The following is a 23,306-nucleotide window of genomic DNA, read 5'->3' on the forward strand; positions in this document are numbered from 1 at the left end:
ACTGCAGAACACTATTTTGCTGAGGTAACGTTTCCACCTCTTAGCCAATAGCTGTGAGGCCCAGTTGGTGCCAAGCTGGATAGTCCAAATGGCTATTGGCTAAAAGGTGGAAACGCCACCTCACTGCATAATAGCAGTCTGTTGTGGACCTACCTGCGGCGCCCAGCGCAGCGAAAGCTTCAAACAAATAAAGCAATTTTCAGCATGAAGTATTTTATGCTTCCTGAAAGAAAGTCCCCTTTATTTGCTCCAATGGTAAATCCTAGCATTTCACAAATACTAGGATTTACTATCACTTTAACTACACATAATTAAAGATTTAATATTACATTCTCATACTGTTTAATACCCCTTTTTAAAGGGACATTTGTATTTACAGACTACATGCCTACAGGTATGCATGTGTTTGTCTAGACAAACACATGCATACCTGTAGGCAATGTAGTCTGTAAATACAAATGTCTCACATTTCCAACTCCAAAGACTTTAATGGAGTTGGACATGTAATGAGAGCATTGGTAAATCTTACTAGTCAAACGTAATCTAGACGATAGATTACGTTTGACTAGTAAGGTTTACCAATGCTCTCATTACATGTCCAACTCCATTAAAGTCTATGGAGTTGGAAATGTGAACAGAGCATTGGTAAAGCTTACCAATCAAATGTAATCTAAATCTAGTCCTATAATTTGTAGGATGAGTGTTCATAGGAATTAAAGGGACACTGAACCCAAATTTTTTTCTTTCGCGATTCAGATAGAGCATGACGTTTTATGCAACTTTCTAATTTACTCCTATTATCAAATGTTCTTCATTCTCTTGGTATCTTTATTTGAAATGCAAGTTTAGATGCCAGCCCATTTTTTGTGAACAACCTGGGTTGTTCTTGCTGATCGGAGGATAAATTCATCTGTGACGGATACCCCGGCTACCCCGACTGGGTAGCTCCGCCAAACGGGTCCTGCTTCCTTACTGCCGACTGCAGCTATGTAGCTGGCAAGTGACCACAGCCTGTAGCCACCCCTGATGCCCGACAGCACCAGTACTCAGGGTCCCACCCTGTGGCAGACTCCAGCTACCCCGACTGAGTAGCTCTGCCAGAGCTTCCTTTGCCTGTAACAGGCTGCTATGTAGCCCAGGAAAGTGATTTTAGCTGGAGCCAACCTAAATAACTAGACAGACTAGCCTTCAGGTTAAACGGGAACTGATTTTATTGAAAACACACACTCCTTTTATACAGACAGCTCATCTTGATAAGACCCTGGACAATCCCACTATTTTCCTGCCCCTCCAGACTGACCGGTGCCTCCATAGGAGCCACAGTCCCACATAATCTCAATACCTATGGGTGGCGGTTTCGGTGTGATCGGGTGTCATTTTAAAGCTCTCGGTCCCCAGATTTCACAGTCCAAAAATCAGCATGATTCGTTACTGGGGACCGGAGTTACAGTCTGTTGAAGTTATGGGGTTAGGGGTGTCCAAAACCCCCGGTTCCCAAAGGAGCTCCCCTCCGGTAATTCCCCCACCTCTTGTCCTCCCTAGGGGCTACTATCCCCAAAAGAGCGGAGCTCTGGGGCACATGGTTGCTGGAGCGACCAGGGGTAAAGTTAGTGGGTGTCCTGTGGCCGACTGGGAGTTCCAGGAGCCTGGACAGTCTGAGAGGGGTTAGGTGGGTGTCCATGGTGGGGCGGCCGCCCGGCCAGCCTAGGAGGGTTTTCCTGGTCATACGCCAGCTCTTCATAAACAAGCAAACCAAAGCTTCCACTGAGAAACAGGGGTGAGGTTGTAGGGGGTATGGATTTAACCCTTGCAGCCCAGTATCCGTGACCTCATCCCCCAATAAAGTTCTGTCCAGAGTCTGAACCAAAAAAAACTTAGATGCCTTTTTCAAATAAATATAGCAAGAGAAGAAGAAATATTTATAATAAGAGTAAATTAGAAAGTTGCTTAAAATTGCATGTACCCAAGATGGCTCCCAATAAGGTAGAGGGGGAGGGTTAGAGAGCTGTTTGGGGGGGGGGGGGGGGAGATCAGGGAGGTTGGGGGCTAAGGGGGGATCCTACACAGCAGCATATGTAAATATGCTTATTTTTTATTTTAGTACTGGCAGACTTTCTGCCAGTACTTAAGATGACAGGGACAATTGTGGGGGAGGGAAGAGAGCTGTTTTCGAGGCATCAGGGGGTGTGATGTGTCAGGTGGGAGGCTGCTCTCTACACTAAAGCTAAAATTAACTCTTCAAGTTCCCTACAAGCTACCTAATTAACCCCTTCACTGCTAGCCATAATACATGTGTGATTCGCATCGGCATTTAACGGCCTTCTAATTACAAAAAAGCAACGCCAAAGCCATATATGTCTGCTATTTCTGAACAAAGGGGATCCCAGAGAAACATTTACAACCGTTTGTGCCAAAATTGCACAAGCTGTTTGTAAATAATTTAAGTGAGAAACCTAAAGTTTGTGAAAAAATTTGAAAGTGAATGATTTTTCTTATTTGATCGCATTTGGAGGTGAAATAGTGGCATGAAATATACCAAAATGTGCCTAGATCAATACTTTGGGATGTCTTCTAAAAGTGCTACTTGTATTTATTGCCCTATAACTTGCAAAGAACATGTAAACATTGGGTATTTCTAAACTCAGGACAAAATTTAGAAACTATTTAGCATGAGTGTATTTTGGTGGTTGTAGATGTGTAACAGATTTTGGGGGTGAAAGTTAGAATTTTTTTTTTTTTCCCCTCATATTTTATAATTTTTTTTTTTTTTTTTTATAGTAACAAGATATGATGAAAATAATGGTATCTTTAGAAAGTCCATTTAATGGCGATAAAAACGGTATATAATATGTGGGTACAGTAAATGAGTAAGAGGAAAATATCAATATCCTAATATCAAAATTTTCTTCATTCTCTTGGTATCTTTATTTGAAATGCAAGAATGTAAGTTTAGATGCCGGCCCATTTTTGGTGAACAACCTGGGTTGTTCTTGCTGATAGGTGGATAAATTCATCCACCAATAAAAAAAGTGCTGTCCAAAGGTCTGAACCGTAAAAAAAGCCTAGATGCCTTCTTTTTCAAATAAAGATAGCAACAAAACGAAGAAAAATTAATAGGAGTAAATTAGAAAGTTGCTTAAAATTGCATGCTCTATCTGAATCGCGAAAGAAAAAAATTTAAGTTCAGTGTCCCTTTAGGTATCGGAGCATTTTCACGAGTACAAGTACTCATGCAAATACTTGGTATCGGTGCAACCCTAATTTTACTCAAAACGGGAACTTCTTTAAAAAAAAAAACAAAAAAAAAACAAAACCGAAAAACCCTGTTATGTGAAAATACAGTTTCTACTTGTAACAAAGAAAAAAAAAAAAAAAAAAATTTGCTCGTAGGCTTTTTCAGGGCTCTGTTTATCCAGCTGTAGATGAGCTTGGTAGCAGAGCCGTCTTGTTCATGCAACCATAAGGTAAGAAGCAGAGGTCTGCAAATATTGGGTTCTTATCCTGTCTTGACAGCTAAAACAGTGCAGGGTAATTCACAATCCCCAATAACAGTTATGTTTTGCTATAACATGGGCTGCAGAAACAGTTACTTGTGCAGGGAGTCTGCTTTGCAACCCCCAAACCTTGAGACAAGTTTACTGATTAGGAACCTTGTGCACCCTTTGCTTGTTAAAGAGACATGAAACCCAATTTATTTTTCTTTCATGATTCAGACAGAGCAAATAATTTTAAACAACTTTCCAATTTACTTCTATTATTTTTGCTTCCTTCTCTTGTTATCCTTTGCTGAAAGGTTTATCTTGGCAAGCTCAGGAGCAGCAAAGAACCTAGGTTCTAGCTGCTGATTGGTGGCTGCATATATATATACTAATTGTCATTGGCTCACCCATGTGTTCAGTTAGAAACCAGTAGTGCATTGCTGCTCCTTCAACAAATGATACCAATAGAATGAAACAAATTAGATAATAGAAGTAAATTAGAAAGTTGTTTAAAATTGTATTCTCTATCTGAATCATGAAAGAAAAATGTTGGGTTTCATTTCCCTTTAAAGTGAAAGTAAATCCTAGTGTTTTACAAACGCTAGGATTTACTATTGAAACAAATAAAGGGGGCTTTCATTCATGAAGTATAAGATACTTCATGTAGAAAGCTCCTTTATTTGATTTAATCGGTCGCCATTTAGCTGCTACAGCAGCCCACGGCTAAAGAATTTTTGGGCTAAGAGGTGACATTTTCACCTCTTAGCCAATAGCAGTGCGGTAAATCTGGCTCCCTTGGGCGTCAAGCCGGATTTACTGCACGGCTATTGGCTAAGAGGTGAAAACGTCACCTCTTAGCCAAAATTCTTTTTAGCCATGGGCTGCTGTAGCAGCTAAGAATGGCGACCGATTAAATCAAATAAAGGAGCTTTCTACATGAAGTATCTTATACTTCATGAATGAAAGTCCCCTTTATTTGTTTCAATAGTAAATCCTAGCGTTTGTAAAACGCTAGGATTTACTTTTACTTTAAAGGGACACTCAAGTCAAAATTAAACTTCAAGATTCAGATACAGCATGCAATTTTAAACAATTTTCCAATTTACTTCCATTAACAAAATGTGCACAGTATTTTTATATTTACACTTTGAGTCACCAACTCCTACTGAGCATGTGCAAGAATTCACAGCATATACGTATATGCATTTGTGATTGGCTGATGGCTGTCACATAATACAGGGGAAGTGAAAAAAGACATAACTTTGCAATTTATTTAACAAAAATCTACTACTCATTTGAAGTTCAGACTAACTGCTATTGCATTGTCTTCTTACCATGCATTTGTTGATTATGCAAATCTACTGTATGTGTATTGATTTACTTGCATGCCTTGCTGCAGTTTGCCTGGTGACCACTGGGTGTCCAACATTTTACCAGATTATTTATATCTAAAAATAAAATGCATTTCTGCACGCTGCTCGCATCTTGGGTTTTGTCACGCTGCTCATGGTTTTGTTAAAGGGATATAAAAACAATTTGAGGTTGTAATTGTTGAGTTTTAAATTACACATTTTAAAAGAAATCTTTGTTTATACTTTATTTATCTTGCCCAGAAAACTTGTGGGTTTTCCAAATCTGAGAACTTTGAAATGCATTTTCAGACTTCAAAAGCCTCATATGAGGGGAGAAAATAACAAAAAAAAAAAAAAAAAAGTGGCAATCCTTGTCTACTCTTGTAACAGGTTGGCACCTCTTAAAATCCAATTTTTTATTTTTTTTTGTCACTTTAATGGAACATAACACATTTTGTAGCTCTAAGACATTTTAGTATTACAGTAAGTTCACACCACAAGGAGAAGAGGGGTGCAGGCCTTCACCCTATTCCTCTCTCCTTCTAAGAAGTAGGGCCAGAGCTCTTTCCCTGGCACCAGATCCCAGAAATTTAAAGGGATATTAAAATAAAATTTTGTTCCATCTAAAATATATTTAAATGTTACAACTTGTTTTTGTTTGTAATGCTTGTGGATTATGCCCATATTAACCGATAGAGTTATGGGAGTTCTTAGCCATTGAGCAATCTGTGAATAGGGATACGCTGTGTAGAAACATGCAATTCTGGTTAATTTCCATAACTTATACAGCATTAATGTAACTTTTTAAAAAAAATAAAAAAATATCTGTAATAGGGATAGACCAATATAGTTTTTTCAGCGCCAATGCTAATTATTGGCCGCCTTTCAGGCCGATAACAGGGTCCGATATTCTGTACATATTTAAGTTTTTAAAAATCCACACAATTTCTACACAAATCTGGTATAAACCGAAATGCTTATTAAAATGTTAAATATTAAAAATAAATAACTGGGAAATATAAAGAGCTTGAAAATTAACTTATTAAATGGCATAAATTGCACACTGATATAAAATTAAATTTAAGTCACTACTGCAAAGCTTGGACACTACACAATTTCTTCAATACTCCCAGTTAAGTTGAACAACATTATAGTGCAGAAAGCATAACATTTCAGCATGTTCCCCTGTTAAGTGGCTTCAGTTTCCATCTAAAGGGGAGGAGAGTCCACAACTTCATTCATTACATGTGGGAATTAAGAACCTGGCCACCAGGAGGAGGCAAAGACACCCCAGCCAAAAGCTTAAATACCTCCCCCCACATCCCTCATCCCCCAGTGATACTTTGCCTTTTCGTCACAGGAGGTTCGCAGAGAAGTGTCAGAAGATTTGGAGTAGTCTCTTATGGAGGGTAGTAGTCTTCAAAATGGCACTGGAGTTTTAAGTAGTCCTGTCAGTCTCTCAGTGAGAGCATGGATGAAAGTTAGTCTTTCTGTGAAACCATGCCGACTCCTTTTAACAGCTCCATAAGCAATCAGAGTTGACGAGTTTTGATGCCTGCTTTCCTCACTCAAGTCTGTCAGGAGCAATGCTACTACGCTGTCACACTTGACAGGCCGTGTTCCTGTTCCACAGCATAGATTCTGGTAAGATTGTTTCATTTTTTTTATACATGTAATAAATACGCAGAAGACAGGGTCACAGTGTGATACATTTTTTTATCTTTATAGAATCAAGAGTTAATATCCCTGGTAGGGGGAATATTGAACAGGGGGGTTTGTACATTATATTTATTGTGTCATTGCTGCGATGTGTGAGATGAGCCTCTGGCAATGGGTGGACTTTTAGTTTCTTTTCCGGGAGTATTGCGTGGCCGATTTGGCGCGTTTTTCCATCTAGTGCGTGGGCAGTCCTGCAAGACATTCCTTCTGACCGGGTGTGGCCTATTCGACTTCCTCTGCTTGTCTGGCGATTGCAGGAGACATAACTGATTCTGTGGTCCAGGTCATAGGAGATGGCGAGTGCCCCGGCCATTGGAGGATATATGGATATATATATATTTTTTCCATAATAAAGGTGCAAGCTGTGGAGGACCCTGGCACATTTGAGGGTACTCACTCTTTAACAAAGTCTAGTACCTGTGTTTATTATGAGGAGGTTCTGGTAGACCCGCCTGCTCAGCTATGTTCCACATGCCTTGATAAAGTTACGACATCTAGAAAAAATAGAATGTCTAGTACTACTGAGTCGTCCATCTCTGAGGGTTCTCCGTCCTGTGAGGTGTGTTCCCTACATTCATCTCCGTTTATACACGCAGCACCCCAGAGCATGACCATTTCTCCTACAGCAGAGATCCGTTGGCTGCCAGATTTTGCGGATCAACTGCAAACTGCGGTGTCTAAGGTGATTAGTAGGGTTGCACTTGTACTCGTGCAAATGCACCAATACTTAAACCCATAACCATCTTGTGGCGTTTTTCAAACTGCATGTTCTCATTTAATTTTAAGTGGAGAGTTAACTAAAACGTGTTCACTTCTGTTCTGCCAATACATATTGCTATTATTTGTTTTATTGTACGTCAGAGCAGTGCTCCAAAAGCTGCTACTCTACAGCTGGAAGCCTACCTGGTAGTGATCTCTGTACCTCATTCAGGGAAACCCCTGAAGTACTGGGCAGTTAATAAACTGAGATTTCCAGCTCAGGATAAAATGGCCCAAACATATCTTTGTGCCCCATGCAGTAGTGTGAAAAGTGAGACTGTTCAGCTTAGCGTCAAACGTCCTTACTGATAGCAGAAACAGACTTAAAGCTGAACAATCAGAGATGCTTCTGTTCCTTAATAAGAACTTGCCACTAACTTTTGAAAAATTATTTGAATAGCTAGATTGCCTTTTATACTGCTAGTTCTCATCTTGAACAATTATGCTCAAAACATACTGTACTCTGAGGAACATCCTTAGCCAGGGCTGGACTGGGAATAAAAAGCAGCCCTGGAAAAATATGAAGACCAGCTCTATTTTATGTTGAGTCAGTAGAATGTAAATGCCCCATTTTTCTCAAAGTGGATTTCTGGGACACTCCTTCCCCAATATTTTTTCCAGAATTAAATTATTTTAAATACAAATGTCAGATTGATGTGTTATAGTCACCCAACAACCCAAATGCATCCAGTAATCATCCCTTGAAATTGTAGCTTTCCAGCCCTTGGTGGTGGTGGTGGTGGTGGTGGTTGTTGATATATTTTATTGTAATATTTTTATTTATAAACATGTTCTGTGAATTTTGTGACAATCAAATAAAACTGCTTTTATTATTTAAAAATGTCTCTAAGTTAGTTAATAATTTTAAAGAAGCTATCTTAAATCATTAGTCTGTATTGTGCTTGGTAAACTGTCATATGACATTGAAAAAGTATCGTTAAGTATTTGAAAAAAGTATTGGTACTTGTACTCTGTCTTAAAAAAAAAATGGTATCGGTGCAACCCTAGTGATTAGTGCTTTACCACGTTCTGTTAAGCGTAAGGTAAAATATGGCGATCCGACCCAGGGGTCATCTACTCCAATGGATATTTAGGAATGATTATCATAGGATGACTCTGACTCTTCGGAGGACTTCCTTCTTGGTCGGAGTCTGTCATCTAAAGCTCCGACGGCAGAGGAGCCTGACTTTAGGATGGAAAATTTGCACTTTTTGCTGAAGCAAGTGCTTGCTACCCTCGAGGTTCCGGAACCGAAACTACCAGAGGAACCTTCGATTCCTAAGCTTGATAAAATATGAGGACAGGGAGGGGCCTCAGACCTTCCCGGTTCCTGTTAAGATGGCTAACATTATTAAGAATGAATGGGAGAGATTAGGTTCTTCTTTTTCACCTTCTTTTAATAAGCTGTTTCTTGTCCCGGACTCTCAGCTCGAGCTATGGGGGACTGTCCCTATGGTGGGATGGTGCTATCTCTACGCTCGCAAAGCGGACAACGATTCCTCTTGAGGATAGTTTGTCGTTTAAGGAGCCCATGGATAAAAAGTTAAACATAAGAAAAATGTTTCAACACACAGGGTTTGTTTTTCAGCCGGCAGCGGCGGTAGTTGTGGTTGCTGGTTCTGCAACATATTGGTTCAAAGCTCTGTCTGACATGGTCGAGAGGGAGACTCCCCTCGATGAGATACAGGAGAGAATTAAGGCCTTGAGGGTCGCTAATTCTTTTATTTGTGATGTGAATATGTAAATTATGCGCCTGAACGCTAAGGTGTCAGGTTTTTCCGTTTTAGCCCGCAGGACTCTGTGGCTAAAGTCGTGGTCTGCGGACATGACCTCTAAGTCTCTAGACTGCTATCCCTTCCATTTCAGGGAAAGATCCTGTTCAGTCCAATATTGGACTCTATCATATCCACGGTTACGGGGAGCAAGGGTGCTTTCCTACCGCAGGATAAGGTTAAGCCTAAAGGATTTACTTTTCGTCCCTTTAGTGTTGACAAGGCACAACGCCAACAGCATGCTGCAAAAGTGGATCAGTCCAAGGGCACTTGGAAACCAGCTCAGTCTTGGAACAAGTCCAAGCAGAACAAGAAGCCTGCCGAAACAAAGTCGGCATGAAGGGGCGGCCCCCGACCGGTCCCTGGACCAAGTACGGGGCAGATTATCTCTTCTCAGAAGCCTGGTTGCAGGATGTTCAGGACCCTTGAGTTCTGGAGGTTGTCGCCCATGGATACAAGATAGAGTTCAGATCTCATCTGCCCAGTGTAAGATTCAAACCTTTTCGTGGTCCCAAAGAAGGAGGGCACGATTCTGGACCTAAAATATTTAAACAAATTTCTGGCTGTTTGATCGTTCAAAATGGAAACTATCAGATCTGTTCTGCCCCAGTTCATGACAATAGACTTGAAGGATGCCTACTTTCATGTGCCAATCCACAGGTACCACTTCAGGTTCCTGAGATTTGCTTTCCTGGACAAACATTTCCAGTTTGTGGCCCTTCCCTTTGGTCTTGCGATGGCCCCGAGAGTCTTCACAAAGGCCAGAGGCATTGCTGTTGCGCCCTATCTGGACGACATCCTAGTCCAGGCCCGTCGTTCAGTCTTGCAGAGGATCACTCGAGGGCTGCTCTTCTTTTGCTCCAATCCCACGGTTGGAAGATTAACTAAGGAAAGAGCTCCCCGATTCCCAGCAACAGGTTGGAGTTCCTGGGAATAATAGATTCTATATCCATGAGGATATTTCTCACAAATCAGCGACTCAGGAAGATTGCGTCCACTTTTCTTGCCCTTCAGTCCTCCTCCCAGTCCCTCGGTGGCTGAGTATGGAGGTGATCGGGCTCATGGTGTCCAGCATCGATGTCATTCCATTCGCCAGGTTCCACCTCAGACCTCATCAGTTATGCATGTTGAGACAGTGGAACGGCGATGATACAGACCTATCCCAACAGATTTCTTTGGATGAGGGAATCCCTCTCTTGGTGGCTCCGTCCGGAGCAATTGTCCCAAGGGACATCCTTCCTGGGAGATTGTGACCACGGACATGACATCAGTTTCCAGACACATTACCTCGGTGGCTTACATCAACCACAAGGGGGTGACGAGAAGCTCTCTGACAATGAGGGAGGTTTCTCGGATATTGGAATGGGCAGAGTCCCACAGCTGCTCGCTCTCAGCAATTCACATTCCGGGTGTGGACAACTGGCAAGCTACCCAGATACAGGTCGCGGTCCAGGGATCCCCAGGCAGAGCTGATAGGTGTTTTGGCGGTGCCTTGGGGGTTCAACCTAGTTTACATTTTTCCACCATTGCCACTTCTATCTCTTGTAGTGGCCCGGAGCAAGCTTTGGCTTTTCTGATTGCTCGTGGCCGTGGAGGACGTGGTTTGCGGATCTGGTGGGGATGTCATCTCCTCCATGGAGGTTACCCTGTCGCAGGGATCTATTGGTACAGGGTCCCTTTCAACATTAAAATCTAGATTCTCTGAGGCTGACTGCGTGGAGATTGAATGCTTGGTGATTGATACACTCGTTCAGGCTACGAACCGGTCACTCATCGCACCTATCATAAGGTGTGGAGGACTTGTCCTGGTGTGAGAAGCAGAGATGTCCTAGGCACAAGGTTAAGGTATCCAGGATTCTGTCCTTTCTCCAGGATGGGTAGGAAAAGGGTCTTGCCGCCAGTTCCTTGAAGGGACAGATCTCGGCATGATCTGTTTTGTTGCACAAGAGGCTCGCTGAGCTTCCTGATATTGAGTCCTTTGTTCAGGCTCTGTCTAGAATCAGGCATTGTTTTTTTAGACAGCCCGCTCCTCCCTGGAGCTTGAACTTAGTTCTGAAGTTATTGCAGAGGGTTCCGTTTGACATTAAGATTCTTTCCTGGAAGGTTCTCTTTCTGTTGGCTATTGCATCGGCTCGCAGAGTGTCTGAGTTGGCAGCCTTGCAATTTGAGCCTCCTTATTTGGTCTTTCATGCTGATAAGGCTGTTCTGCACACTGGTTTGGGATTTCTTCCCAAAGTCGTGTCTAACCGTAACATCAATCGGGAAATAGTAGTTCCTCCTTTGTGTCCTAACCTCTTCTCCTAAGGAGAGGTTACTTCATAATTTGGACGTGATTCGAGCCTTGTAGTTTTATCTTCAGGCTACAAAGGATTTCAGACAATCTACATCCTTTTTGTGGTGTATGCTGGGAAGCGCAAGGGGCAGAAAGCCTCTTCTACTACTTTGTCCTTTTGGTTGAGGAGCATGATTCGCTTAGTCTATGAGACAGTGGGACATAAGCCTCCTCAGAGGAATAGGCTCATTCGACTAGAGCTGTGGCGGCTTCTTGGGCCTTTTAGAATGAGGCCTCTATGGAGCAGATTTGTAAGGCGGCTACCTGGTCTACATTACATACCTTTTACAAAGTTTTACAAATTTTACGTTTTTGCTTTGGCGGAAGCTGTTTTTGGGAGAGAGGTTTTACAGGCTGTGGTGCCCTCAGATCAGAGTCCGCATTGTTTTGCCCTCCCGTTTTTTCATTCAGTGTCCTCTAGAGCTTGGGTATTTGTTCCCACAAGTAATGAATGAATCTGTGGAATTTCTTCCCCTTTAGATGGAAAACATAAATTATGCTTACCTGATAATTTTATTTCAATCGAGGGGAGGAGAGTCCATGGATCCCGTCCGTTACTCCGGTGGGCGGACCTAAATTTAGTTTTGGTTCTTTTGGCACCATTTATGCCCTGATATTTCTTCTACTGTTCCTTGTTACCTCGTCAGATTGACTAGGGAATGAGGAAAGTGGGGGATGTATTTAAGCCTTTGGCTGGGGTGTTTTTGCCTCCTCCTGGTGGCCAGGTTCTTAATTCCCACAAGTAATGAATGAAGCCGTGGACTCTCCTCCCCTTGATGGGGATTTTTTTTTTTTTATCAGGTAAGCATAATTTTTTTTTTTTTTCATATTGCTGACACTTCACTAAAAACACACTTTACAGATAAGGGTTAAACGTAAAGTTAAAAAAAATAAATAAATATATATATATATATATATATATATATATATATATTAGTCTCCTATACTGCATAGCTTTCTACTCAAGGTTTGTTGCTGTGGACATTTAATTGATGTGCCTGAACTATAATTTGTTTTTAATGGGGGGGGGGGGGGGGTTATGGCCGTCAAAGGGGAAAATAAAATATTTAAATTAAAAAATTGTCATATAGCAGCTTTAGTGAAATGTTTTGCAAATGTGTAAAATTTATCTGAATGCAATAAATGTTCTATTTCTGACAGCAATTAGCAAGCCAACTGATTTTATGTATTGCTCACACCTATGAGCAAATCAAAAGTAATTTAGCTCTGTGTACTTAATGGAAACTTTTGCTTTAAGTCACTGTCACTTAAAGATCACATTTTCCATTTCACAAATCTTATGTTAGTTTATGCAAGTCCATCTACAGGCCTGCCATTTAGGATATGATAGATGGTAACTGAGCTCCCATGAACACCTGGGCTTGGACTCTGTTATTAGTGCTATTAATTATTAGGTGGGCTATGTTCAGCTTATATGTGCTAGATGATTTGTGTCGCCAAATTTAGTTTCCATAGTTTCCCTGAAGTACACAGAGCTAAATTACTTTTGATTTGCTCAATATCGGTAAGTTTCTAGCTGATACCAATTATTTCAGAAATTCTAAATATCGGCCCTAATAATCGTCCGCTCCAATTATTGGTCGACCCCTAATCTGTAACATGTTTAAATAGCTCTCTCTCATAGGTATGATATAGCATTTTCCTTTGGTTTTACTGAATAACAGCATCACTCCAGTAGCATCACTCCAGTAGGTAAACAGCCAGTTACTACCCTTCCCTACAACCTGTAACAATATAGACACAAGCATGTGAACACTGTATAGGTTGTCGCAGCAGGAAGTGGCTTCTTTCACTACTTGTATTACTGTGGCGACTACCTTATCTTACCATGACAGTCATATTATTATCTTCTTCTCTTGCAGTCACTGGTAGATATGGCTCCTAAGTACATTTTGGAACAGTTTCTGCAGCAAGAGCTTCTGATAAACATCACTGAACATGAGGTGAGATCCCAGAGATGACTGTGTACTTTGTGATAATAGCATGGCTTATTACACTTGTGTTATGTACTGCCGTTTTTTAAAGGGGTTGTAAAGGTCAAAATATGTAGCTATGTCTTTAGTGCATTGCAGTAATACTACAGCTTACCTTAAAGGGACAGTAAACAATACAGTTTTCTTAATTCAGTTGTGCAGCATGTGCACAATTAGTTATTGTAACACTATCCTTAAAGGGACAGTCTACTACAGATTTTTTTAAAATGATCCCTTTATTACCCATTCCCCAGTTTAGCATAACCAACACAGTTATATTAATACTCTTTTACCTCTGTGATTGCCTTGTATCTAAGGCTCTGCAGACTGCCCCCATATTTCAGTTCTTTTGTCAGACTTGCATTTTAGCCAATCATGGCTGACTCTTAAATATCTCCATGGCACTGAGCACAATACTATGATTCATGAGCTAGCGCTGTCAAGCTGTGAAAAACACAAAATGCACTGGGATAAGAGGTGGTCTTCAAGGGCTTACAAATTAGCATATGAACCTACCTAGGTTTAGCTTTCAACAAACAAAACTAAGAAAATTTGATCAAATTAAATTGGAAAGTTGTTTAAAATTACATGCGCTATCTGAATCATGAAAGTTTAATTTTGACAAGACTGTCCCTTTTAACTTTTATTTAAAAAAAAAAAAAAAGTTGATATTTTAGGGCTTAAAAAGGGTTTTAATTAGTTTTGCTTCAGTTAAAAACCGCTTAATTAAGCTGTTCACTTCAATGTAGAGTGGGTTGTAATTGAAGAACAAAATAAACATAGAAAGAAGCGCACTCTCAGGAGCAAACAACCAGCTCAAAAACGTGTTAGCTTGTGCTATGGCGATTCATCACCTGGGTGCAGCTTCTTTTTAGCCCAGTAATGCTTTTCACACAGTAGAATCTTCCTGTAGTATGTCGGTCTGATTCCACCTATTAAGGTCAGTCCAGCGCCAAAATACCAGGCAATTCTTTCTCTCTGAACAAGGAACACAACAACCCCAGACAATTGTTTCAGCCTTCATTGGACCTAGTCAGTGAGGTGCAGCCATATTCCTCCAAGCAAGGAGTCCATCTCTGTATTCCCCTTTTTTTCTTAGGGAGACATAATACACATAGAAGCACACTCACAGGAACGAATAACCAGCTCAATAAATTGTTAGCCTGTTCTATGGTGATTTACCACCTGGGTGCAGCTTCTTTTTAGCCCAGTAATGCTTTCCTCTGTGTAAAGCACAATTGGGCTTAAAGAGGCTGCTCCTAGGTAGTAACTCGCTATAGAACAAGCTTACTGAGCTGTTTGTTCCTGGTAGAGCGTTTCACTCTCTCTCTGTGTGCATTTGTAATCGAAGAACAACCCTGTGATGCCATTTAAAAAAAGAAAAATGCAGCGTGAGGAATGAGGGTTTGGGGGTTATTAGGAAAGACCTTTTTGGACCCCAAAAATATATCGGTTTATTTTTTAAAAGGCAAGGATAGTGTTACAATAGCTATTCATGCACACGTGTACTAAGAAAATTGTATTAACTGTCCCTTTTAATGCTAAAAACATGTTGCATATATTTATTAGAGTTCTTTAGGTGGATACTGAGTATTTATCAAAATACTGTTCATCTGAAGATACCAGGTCATTAGTGAGCTGTTTGGAAACTAGTCACGTTAGTCTTAGCATTGCAGGGACAGTAGTATGCATATGTTGTCAAAATACCCGTCTGTAAAAATCAGACTCTTGTGTAGTTTGAAATTTTTGTCATATTTGGGTAGCTGAAAAAACCCCATATGATTTGTGTTCAGAACTCAACTGAAATTGCTGTTTAAATGCTGTAAATACAGAAGGGCTAAAACGGCTTCAGCATAGGATTGTGAAACTGCTTGACGTTAATGAGGTTAATATTTGATTTTTTTTTTTTTCCCCCCCAGCTGGTTCCTGAGCATGTGGTTATGACTAAAGATGAAGTGACAGAGCTTTTGGCTCGATAGTATCCTTCCAGTGCTAGAGTATTGTGACACAGAGAAGCTTTCATAGTTAGACATACAGAACACTTTTGGGTTGCAATATAAAACATTTGTAATTTTGTGCAGTTAACTTGGAACTACTATTATATATATATATATATATATATATATATATATATATATATATATATATATATATATATATATATATATATATATATATATATATATATATATATATATTCTATAGGAATACAAAGAATTAAGGACAAATGGCCAATGTAAATGAGAAAATACTGTAAGCAACTATTAGTGGTAGCTCATGTAAATGTGGTGCAGACCCTATTGTAAAATGTTAACAAAGTTTATAAGAAAAGAAATGGAAAATCTTATTAAATGTACCATATATAAAGAAAGGGAATCGAGCACTCTTTAATATTCACTATAATATAGATAATTTTTCAGATCCAATATATTAAGATACTCAATGTTAAAAAACTACAGCAAAAAACACCAAAATACTAATGAAATTCCCACATTGTGTTAAATATAAAGAAGTCCCGTGACTATAGACTTATACCCTGCATGAGGTCGGAGTCGTATGTATCAAAATTAGAAACATAGTGTACAGTAAGATATAATTTACACCTCACACTACGTACCACTCACACTACACCCCAGCTGCACACAGAACCCCTGCAAAGACGGGGGCCAATTCTGGGCAGGTATGTTGTAGGGATCTAAGTGTGGTGATATGTCAGGTGTTTACACACTCTCCCGGCTTACCAGGCAGTTGTTACCATATGTAGTGAACATAACGTATATTACACAGCATACAAATATTGCGTGAAGCACAGTTCAGATATTGCAAGCAAGTTCCGTTTTCTGGCAAATGGGTCTGACACAGTTGACCCTCCACTATGCGTTATTGCCAGTCAAGTATGATAATTTAGTATAATGTATCACTTATCTGTGCAAATAGTTACAGGAACTGTACTCCCAACTGCGTGATCCTGATGCAAATGATCCTGTTGCCGATATTCCGTATGGTAAAAAGACTGCTGCCGTTAATTAAGCAGACGCCAATCCGTCTGGCGTACAAGCCAAACGAACTTCCACATGCAGGTGTGTCACGTGATCCTCTAATCCACATCCGACGATCGTTTCACCCCTAACGTCATGTGCAAGACGGGCTTCCTCAGGGCTAATGGATCTGTGCCCTACCATTGGAGCTTATATTTTCAAAAAGCTCCACCCATAATTAGCAAAACTACCTACACAACTAAACAAACATATAGATACACAATGTGAATATAATATATTACAAAATCCAAAAGTAAAGAACCTAGGTTCTTACAGCGACTGGGAATCTTAATACTTTCATGAACAATTCTTATGTATTATTGGCGATTTTTTTTTTTTCTTTTTTTTTTTTTTCTTTTCTTTAAATACAAATGTCAGTTTACGAATGTTAGAAGATTAAGCGCAAATGAGAACAAAAATAAAGAGTCAAGAGAGAGCACACTAGCTTTCCAAATGCTGCCCTATCTACACCTGTACATAGGCAATATCTTAAAGGTGTATACACTCAATAGTGAAAATATCAATACAAGCTTTAAAATGAAGCTGGCCATATCTAATTTCTCATTGAGACCTAGAGGTTAAAGGGTATTTAGAGTGTAGACCCATTTGCATTTTTTCTGAAGGAGACATCTATCGTATCCTCCACGACCATGTAGCAACCCTTTATCAATACCCGTGAATTTTAAGCACCCAGGATTGCTGTTGTGCTTTACTTGGTAGTGCCTAGCTACACTGCTTGTCTGAATTTCGCCCTTGAAATTCGATATGGCCAGCTTCATTTTAAAGTTTGTATTGATATTTTCACTATTGAGTGTATACACCTTTTAAGATATTACCTTAGTGTACAGGTGTAGATAGGGCAGAATTTGGAAAGCTAGTGTGCTCTCTTGACTCTATTTTTGTTCTCATATGCGCTTAATCTTCTAACATTTGTAAACTGACATCATTTGTATTTAAAGGAAAAAAATTTTTTCACCAATAATACATAAGAATTGTTCATGAAAGTATTAATATTCCCAGTCGCTGTAAGAACCTAGGTTCTTTACTTTTGGATTTTGTAATTTATTATATTCACATTGTGTATCTATATGCATGTTTGTTTAGTTGTGTAGGTAGTTTTGCTAATTATGGGTGGAGCTTTTTGAAAATATAAGCTCCAATGGTAGGGCACAGATCCATTAGCCCTGAGGAAGCCCCGTCTTGCACATGACGTTAGGGGTGAAACGATCGTCGGCTGTGGATTAGAGGATCATGTGACACACCTGCATGTGGAAGTTCGTTTGGCCTGTACGCCAGACGGGTTGGCGTCTGTTTGCTTAATTAACGGCAGCTGTCTTTTTACCATACGGAATATCGGCACCAGGATCATTTGCATCAGGATCACGCAGTTGGAGTACAGTTCCTGTAATTATTTGCACAGATAAGTGATACATTATACTAAATTATCATAATTGACTGGCAATACCGCATAGTGGAGGGTCAACTGTGTCAGACCCATTTGCCAGAAAACGGAACTTGCTTGCAATATCTGAACTGTGCTTCTGTGGTCACGCAATATTTGTATGCTGTGTATTTTACATGTTATGTTCACTACATATGGTAACAACTGCCTGGTAAGCCGGGAGAGTGTGTAAACACCTGACATTATATTGCCACACTTGGATCCCTACAGCATACCTGCCCAGAATTGGCCCCTGTGTTTGCAGGGGTTCTGTGTGCAACTGGGGTGTAGTGTGAGTGGTACGTAGTGTGAGGTGTAAATTATATCTTGCTGTACACTGTTTCTAATTTTGATACATATGACTCTGACCTCATGCAGGGTATAAGTCTATAGTCACGGGACTTCTTTATATTTAACACAATGTGGGGATTTCATTAGTATTTTGGTGTGTTTTGCAGTAGTTTTTTAATATTGAGTATCTTAATATATTGGATCTGAAAAATGATCTCTATTATAGTGAATATTAAATACTGCTGTTAATTATTCAAAAAGCGTGCTTAATTCCCTTTCGTTATATATGGTGCATTTAATAAGATGTTCCATTTCTTTTCTTATAGTCTTTGTTAACATGTGTATATATATATATATATATCTCTGTTTTGGTGTTGACAATTATATAGTGTTATTTTATTTATATTAAATATTCTAGTCTCATTCTCACACACACCAGATTATGTTGCAGATATAGTACTTACTGACTCTTCATGACTACTTCCGGCTCCTTAACCATTTTACTAGTAAATTGCGAGAGTCCCAGCTCCCCCGTATCCAGGCTGGAGATCCAGTGGCCAGATATTTTGGACTGAAGCGTGGTCAGGTGAGAACTGCTGCTGTTCTGGGGAATATTAAATAGAATAAAATGCCTTATATTTACCCCTTAGCCCTCTACATGTCTTGTGGGATGATACTCTTGTCATTTTATTCTGATTTCTTTTTAATGACACAATGAGTCCACGGATCATCTTAATTACTATTGGAATACCACTCCTGCCCTGCAGGAGGCGGCAAAGAGCACCACTGCAAAGCTGTTAAATAGCTCCTCCCTTCCCTCCCACCCCAGTCATTCTCTTTGCCTACGTTAAGTGCAAGGAGGTGGTAAATTAGTTGTCAGAAAAGATTCTTCAAACAAGAGTTTATTATTTTTAAAACAGTGCAAGATTGTGCTGCTTTTCTTAGGGTGTAGCCGTAGTCCATATCAGTCTCTTCAGTAGAGCAATGGGAACTGGTGGTACATAATTCTCACTGCGCCTCCCTTATTCAGATGCTGCCCTTACCCTGAAAACCTGAAGGATATTTCTCAGGACTTTCTTTTATTCACAGGTCCATGTGAGGGAGAGGACCTCTCTAGCCTGGGAACTGCCTTGCTGTCAGGCAGAAGATGAGGTAAGTGCTGACTTTATTTCTGGGGGTAGAAAAAGATCTCAGAAAAAGTTTGGGCACTTTTTTATTATTTTTATTCAAGCCTCATTAAAATTGGGGATAGATTATACTAGTGTGTTAGGGAACACTATGGCAGCTTGGACGCAGGCACTGGGGCTGAATGCAACATGTGACCCTCATCTCCCGGCGGTTTCATAACTAATATTAACCGACCGGGAGATTACATGTTGACTACTACGACGAGCTGTTGGGCACAGAGCAAGCTCAGTGCGAGGGGGTTTCTATGTTAAATTGTACAAATGGACTAAGCAGCTGCCTAAAAAGGCTGATCTGTCTGTTTTTTTGCTCTCTGTGGTTGAACTTAGGATAATAATGGCGACAGGGGAGATGGCTATCGATACGCCCACGATGGGCGGAGCTTGTGTGGCGCCAATTTAGTTGTGCAACTTTTTACTAACTCTTCCGGTTATCGGAAGGAACGGAGGATGTCTAGTCTGAGTGTTTCCGCTTAGGTGCAGCACTACAGCTGAATCAGAATTTTGAGCGGATGGGCTGGCAGGCACCTCAACTGGGTTAATCTGAGGTGTAGAGGGGGTTTACAGCACTCTTGCACCTCATTTACCTATTCACCCATTTTTGCTTGCATAAAAATAAAAAGTTACTCCTTTAAATTCAAAGAGACAGTAACGTCTTATGTGACCCAATACATACATACATTATCATGTCACAGTACCTTCCTGGCTAATTAAACATCTTTTAAAGGCACATGAACATTGACTTTCAATTTAATTAATAAAGTTAACTTTTATTTGATTATTCTTACATTTGTGAGTCAGGTTGGTCTAAGAGACTCTACAGAGTATCCTTATGTTTTTGAAACAAATGTGGAACCTCCAATCCCTTTCTTTGTTCCTTATGTTGTGAGAACTTTACTATAGGGATAAAAAAATTCTCAAGTGTCAATTTTATAGCCCACACATGCAGTGCCCTGCTCTTCCTCACTAACTCCATTTTGAGTTACTTGCAAGACATCGCTTCTCTAATGTCCTTGACGATATCCGTTGCATTGTCTGTTTTTCCTATGCTACAGGGAAAATGCTTGATGAAGTGTATTTAATCAGATACAGTAGTAGCTATTTCGAATGTTTCTTCCCTGAAATCTGAAGAGGAAGGTACTTTGTTAGTATATAAGGGGAAAATCTCAGACTCTTGTCTGGGTAATACCTTTGTCTAATACTGAAGTTGTTTTCTTTCAGTTTAAGCTTGAACACTTCCATTTGTTACCTAAGGAGGTTCTAACTATCCTGAACGACTCCGATATTACTGGCGTAGTCGATCCTAATCAGTACAGTAGAACTAATCAAGTATTTTCAGGTGCCTTCCATGGTGTACGTATTTTTTGGTACCAGAAAGGGCTACAGAGAGACCGGGTCCCCCTTTTTCTCCTAATTTTAATGGATGCTTCTATGTCAGTCTCTATTAAGGAGTCTTGGTTGACGGTTCCCTAGGAGGTAAAAGAATGTATGTACACCAGGGTTTACATGACTACCTGCAGTGTTAACATCACTAGTGTGGAAGCATAAAAAGAAAGATGTTTTGAATGTCTAATTTTATCTGACACTCACCTCGAAAAAATCCAGGACTGGATAAGGGCCTTGATGATGTTCAATTTCTAATTTCTACAGATGCGTCCTTTCTGGGGAAGTTAAAGGGACACTGAACACAACTTTTTTCTTTCGATTCAGATAGAGCATGCAAATTTAAGCAATTTTCTAATTTACTCCTATTGTCAATTTTTCTTTGTTCTCTTGCTTTTTTTTATTTGAAAAAGGCATCTAAGCTATTTTTTGGTTCAGGACCATGGCAAGCACTTGTTTGGTGGATAAATTCACCCTCCAATAATCGGCAAGAACAACACAGTGTGTTCACCAAAAATGGGCCGGCATCTAAACTTACATTCTTGCATTTCAAATAAAGATACCAAGAGAATGAAGAGAATTTGATAATAGGAGTAAATTAGAAAGTTGCTTAAAATTGCATGCTCTATCTGAATCACAAAAGAAAAAAATTGGGTTCAGTGTCCCGTTAAGATTTCAGGCTTCCTATAATGGCCCGCAGAGCGTTGTGGTCAAGATCCTGGTCTGCGGTTGTCTCATCTAAGTCTAAACTTTGGTGATTCCTTACATGGGAAAAACCTGGTTTGGACCTGGATTGACTGAGATAACTCTGATATACGGGAGGTAAGGGAGCTATTCCCTCCCACAGGATAAGAAAAATATTTCCTATCGAATTTCAAGGATAATTCTTCTATTCACTCTTCCAAGCGGGAGCAGTCCAAGCCTTCCTAGAGACCCAATCAGTCTGGGTATAGGGGTATGCAATTCAAAAAGCCTACCGTTGAATCAAAGGAAGCAAGAAGAGCCTGCCTCCGATCCGGGGCCGGATCTTGTGGGGGAGCAGGCAAAAAGTAGATACAAACTGGAGTTTAAGTTGTTTTTTTTTTTCCTCCCAGGGGCGGGTTCTGCCCTCAAGATCTCCTGCAGACCAGACAGAAAGAGAGGCATTTTTACACTTGTATGGAACTTCTCCGACCTGGAAGTGATAGTTTCTGTTCCAAAGCAGGAACGAGGTCTGTTTTTCTATTCCGTTCTGTTCATGGTTCCCGAAAGGGAACCATCAGACTATTTTTATTCATGAGTCTAATCAAGATGGAAACTATTAGTTCTATTCTTCCTTGGACCCAAGAGGGTCAATTCATGACAACAGTGGAATTAAGGGACGCGCTCCTACATATTCCTATTCTCAAGGATCATCACAAGTTTCTAAGATTTGCCTTTCTTGTCATACTCTTCCAATTTGGGGCTCTTCCCTTTGGTCTTGCTACAGCTCTCAGAATTTTCTCAAAGGTTCTGGGTTCGCTGTTGGCGGTGCTTTGGTTAAGGGGCATTGCAGTGGCGTCCTATCTGGGCGACATCCTGGTCCAGGCGCCATCCTTTCAACAAACAAGATTCCTCACGACAATGTTGTCTTCCTTCCTGCGATCTCACGGTTGGAAGTTACATTTGGAAAAGGAGCTGCTTAGTTCCAAACACAAGGGTATCTTTCTTGGAAACATTAGACTCCCTACCAATGTAGTTTTTTATGACAGAAGTCAGGAATTTAAAGATTTCGATTCTGATATAGTAGTCCACTCCTCGGCCATCAGTGGCTCAGTGTAGGAGATTATGCAAACTTGTCTCTTCAAATAATACTGGAGCAGGAGACAAGGGATTCTCTTTCATGGTGGTTATCTCTGGATCATCTCTCCCAGGGAACCTGCTTTCACAGACCATCTTGGGTGATTATGGCAACAGATGCCAGCCTTCTAGGATGGGGAGCCATCTGGGGTTCCCTAGAGGCTCAGGTAGTTTGGACTCAGTCAGTCTATTCTACTCATAAACATTCTGGAGCTGAGAGCGATCTTCAATGTTCTCCTCGCCTGGCCCCAGTTAGCCCGGTTCCAGTTTAGCAGGTTCCAGATGGACAACATATCTTCAGTGACTGACATCTATCATCAGGGGTGAACGAGGAGTTCCTTAGCGATGGAGGTAACCAAATAATTCTGTGGGCCGAAGCCCACTCTTGCGGTCTGTCGGCGATCCTCATCCCAGGGGTGGACATCTGGGAGGCAGACTTCCTGAGCATGCAGACTTTTCATCCGGGGGAGTGAACAGAAGTGTTTTCCAGTTCTGATTCTCAGATGGGGTCAGCCGGAATTGGATCTCATGGCATCTTGGCGGAATGCCAAGCTTCCGAGGTACAGGTTGAGGTCCAGGGTCCCTCAGGCGGTACTCATAGATGCCCTGGCAGCACCTGAGTCCTTCAGTTTAGCATACCTATTTCTTCCGTTTGCTCTTCTTCCTCAAATTGTTGCTCGAATCAAGCAGGAGAGGGCATTGGTGGATTTGGTATGCGGATCTGGTGGACATGTCATCTCTGCC

General features: G+C 40.6%; 1 protein-coding gene across 1 annotated transcript in view; it reads left to right on the forward strand.

The window, feature by feature from the left end:
* Window positions 1-23,306, forward strand: part of POLR2E (RNA polymerase II, I and III subunit E) — a 31,522-nt gene that overhangs the window by 6,371 nt on the left and 1,845 nt on the right. The window contains exons 4-6 of the mRNA XM_053702813.1: window positions 13,297-13,377; window positions 15,327-15,385; window positions 18,685-18,763. Of these exons, the coding sequence (XP_053558788.1) occupies window positions 13,297-13,377; window positions 15,327-15,385; window positions 18,685-18,763 (219 nt within the window). The remainder of the gene's footprint in view (window positions 1-13,296; window positions 13,378-15,326; window positions 15,386-18,684; window positions 18,764-23,306) is intronic.

The sequence above is a fragment of the Bombina bombina genome, chromosome 2 (genome assembly GCF_027579735.1).
Source record: "Bombina bombina isolate aBomBom1 chromosome 2, aBomBom1.pri, whole genome shotgun sequence".
In the NCBI taxonomy this organism is placed as follows: domain Eukaryota; kingdom Metazoa; phylum Chordata; class Amphibia; order Anura; family Bombinatoridae; genus Bombina; species Bombina bombina.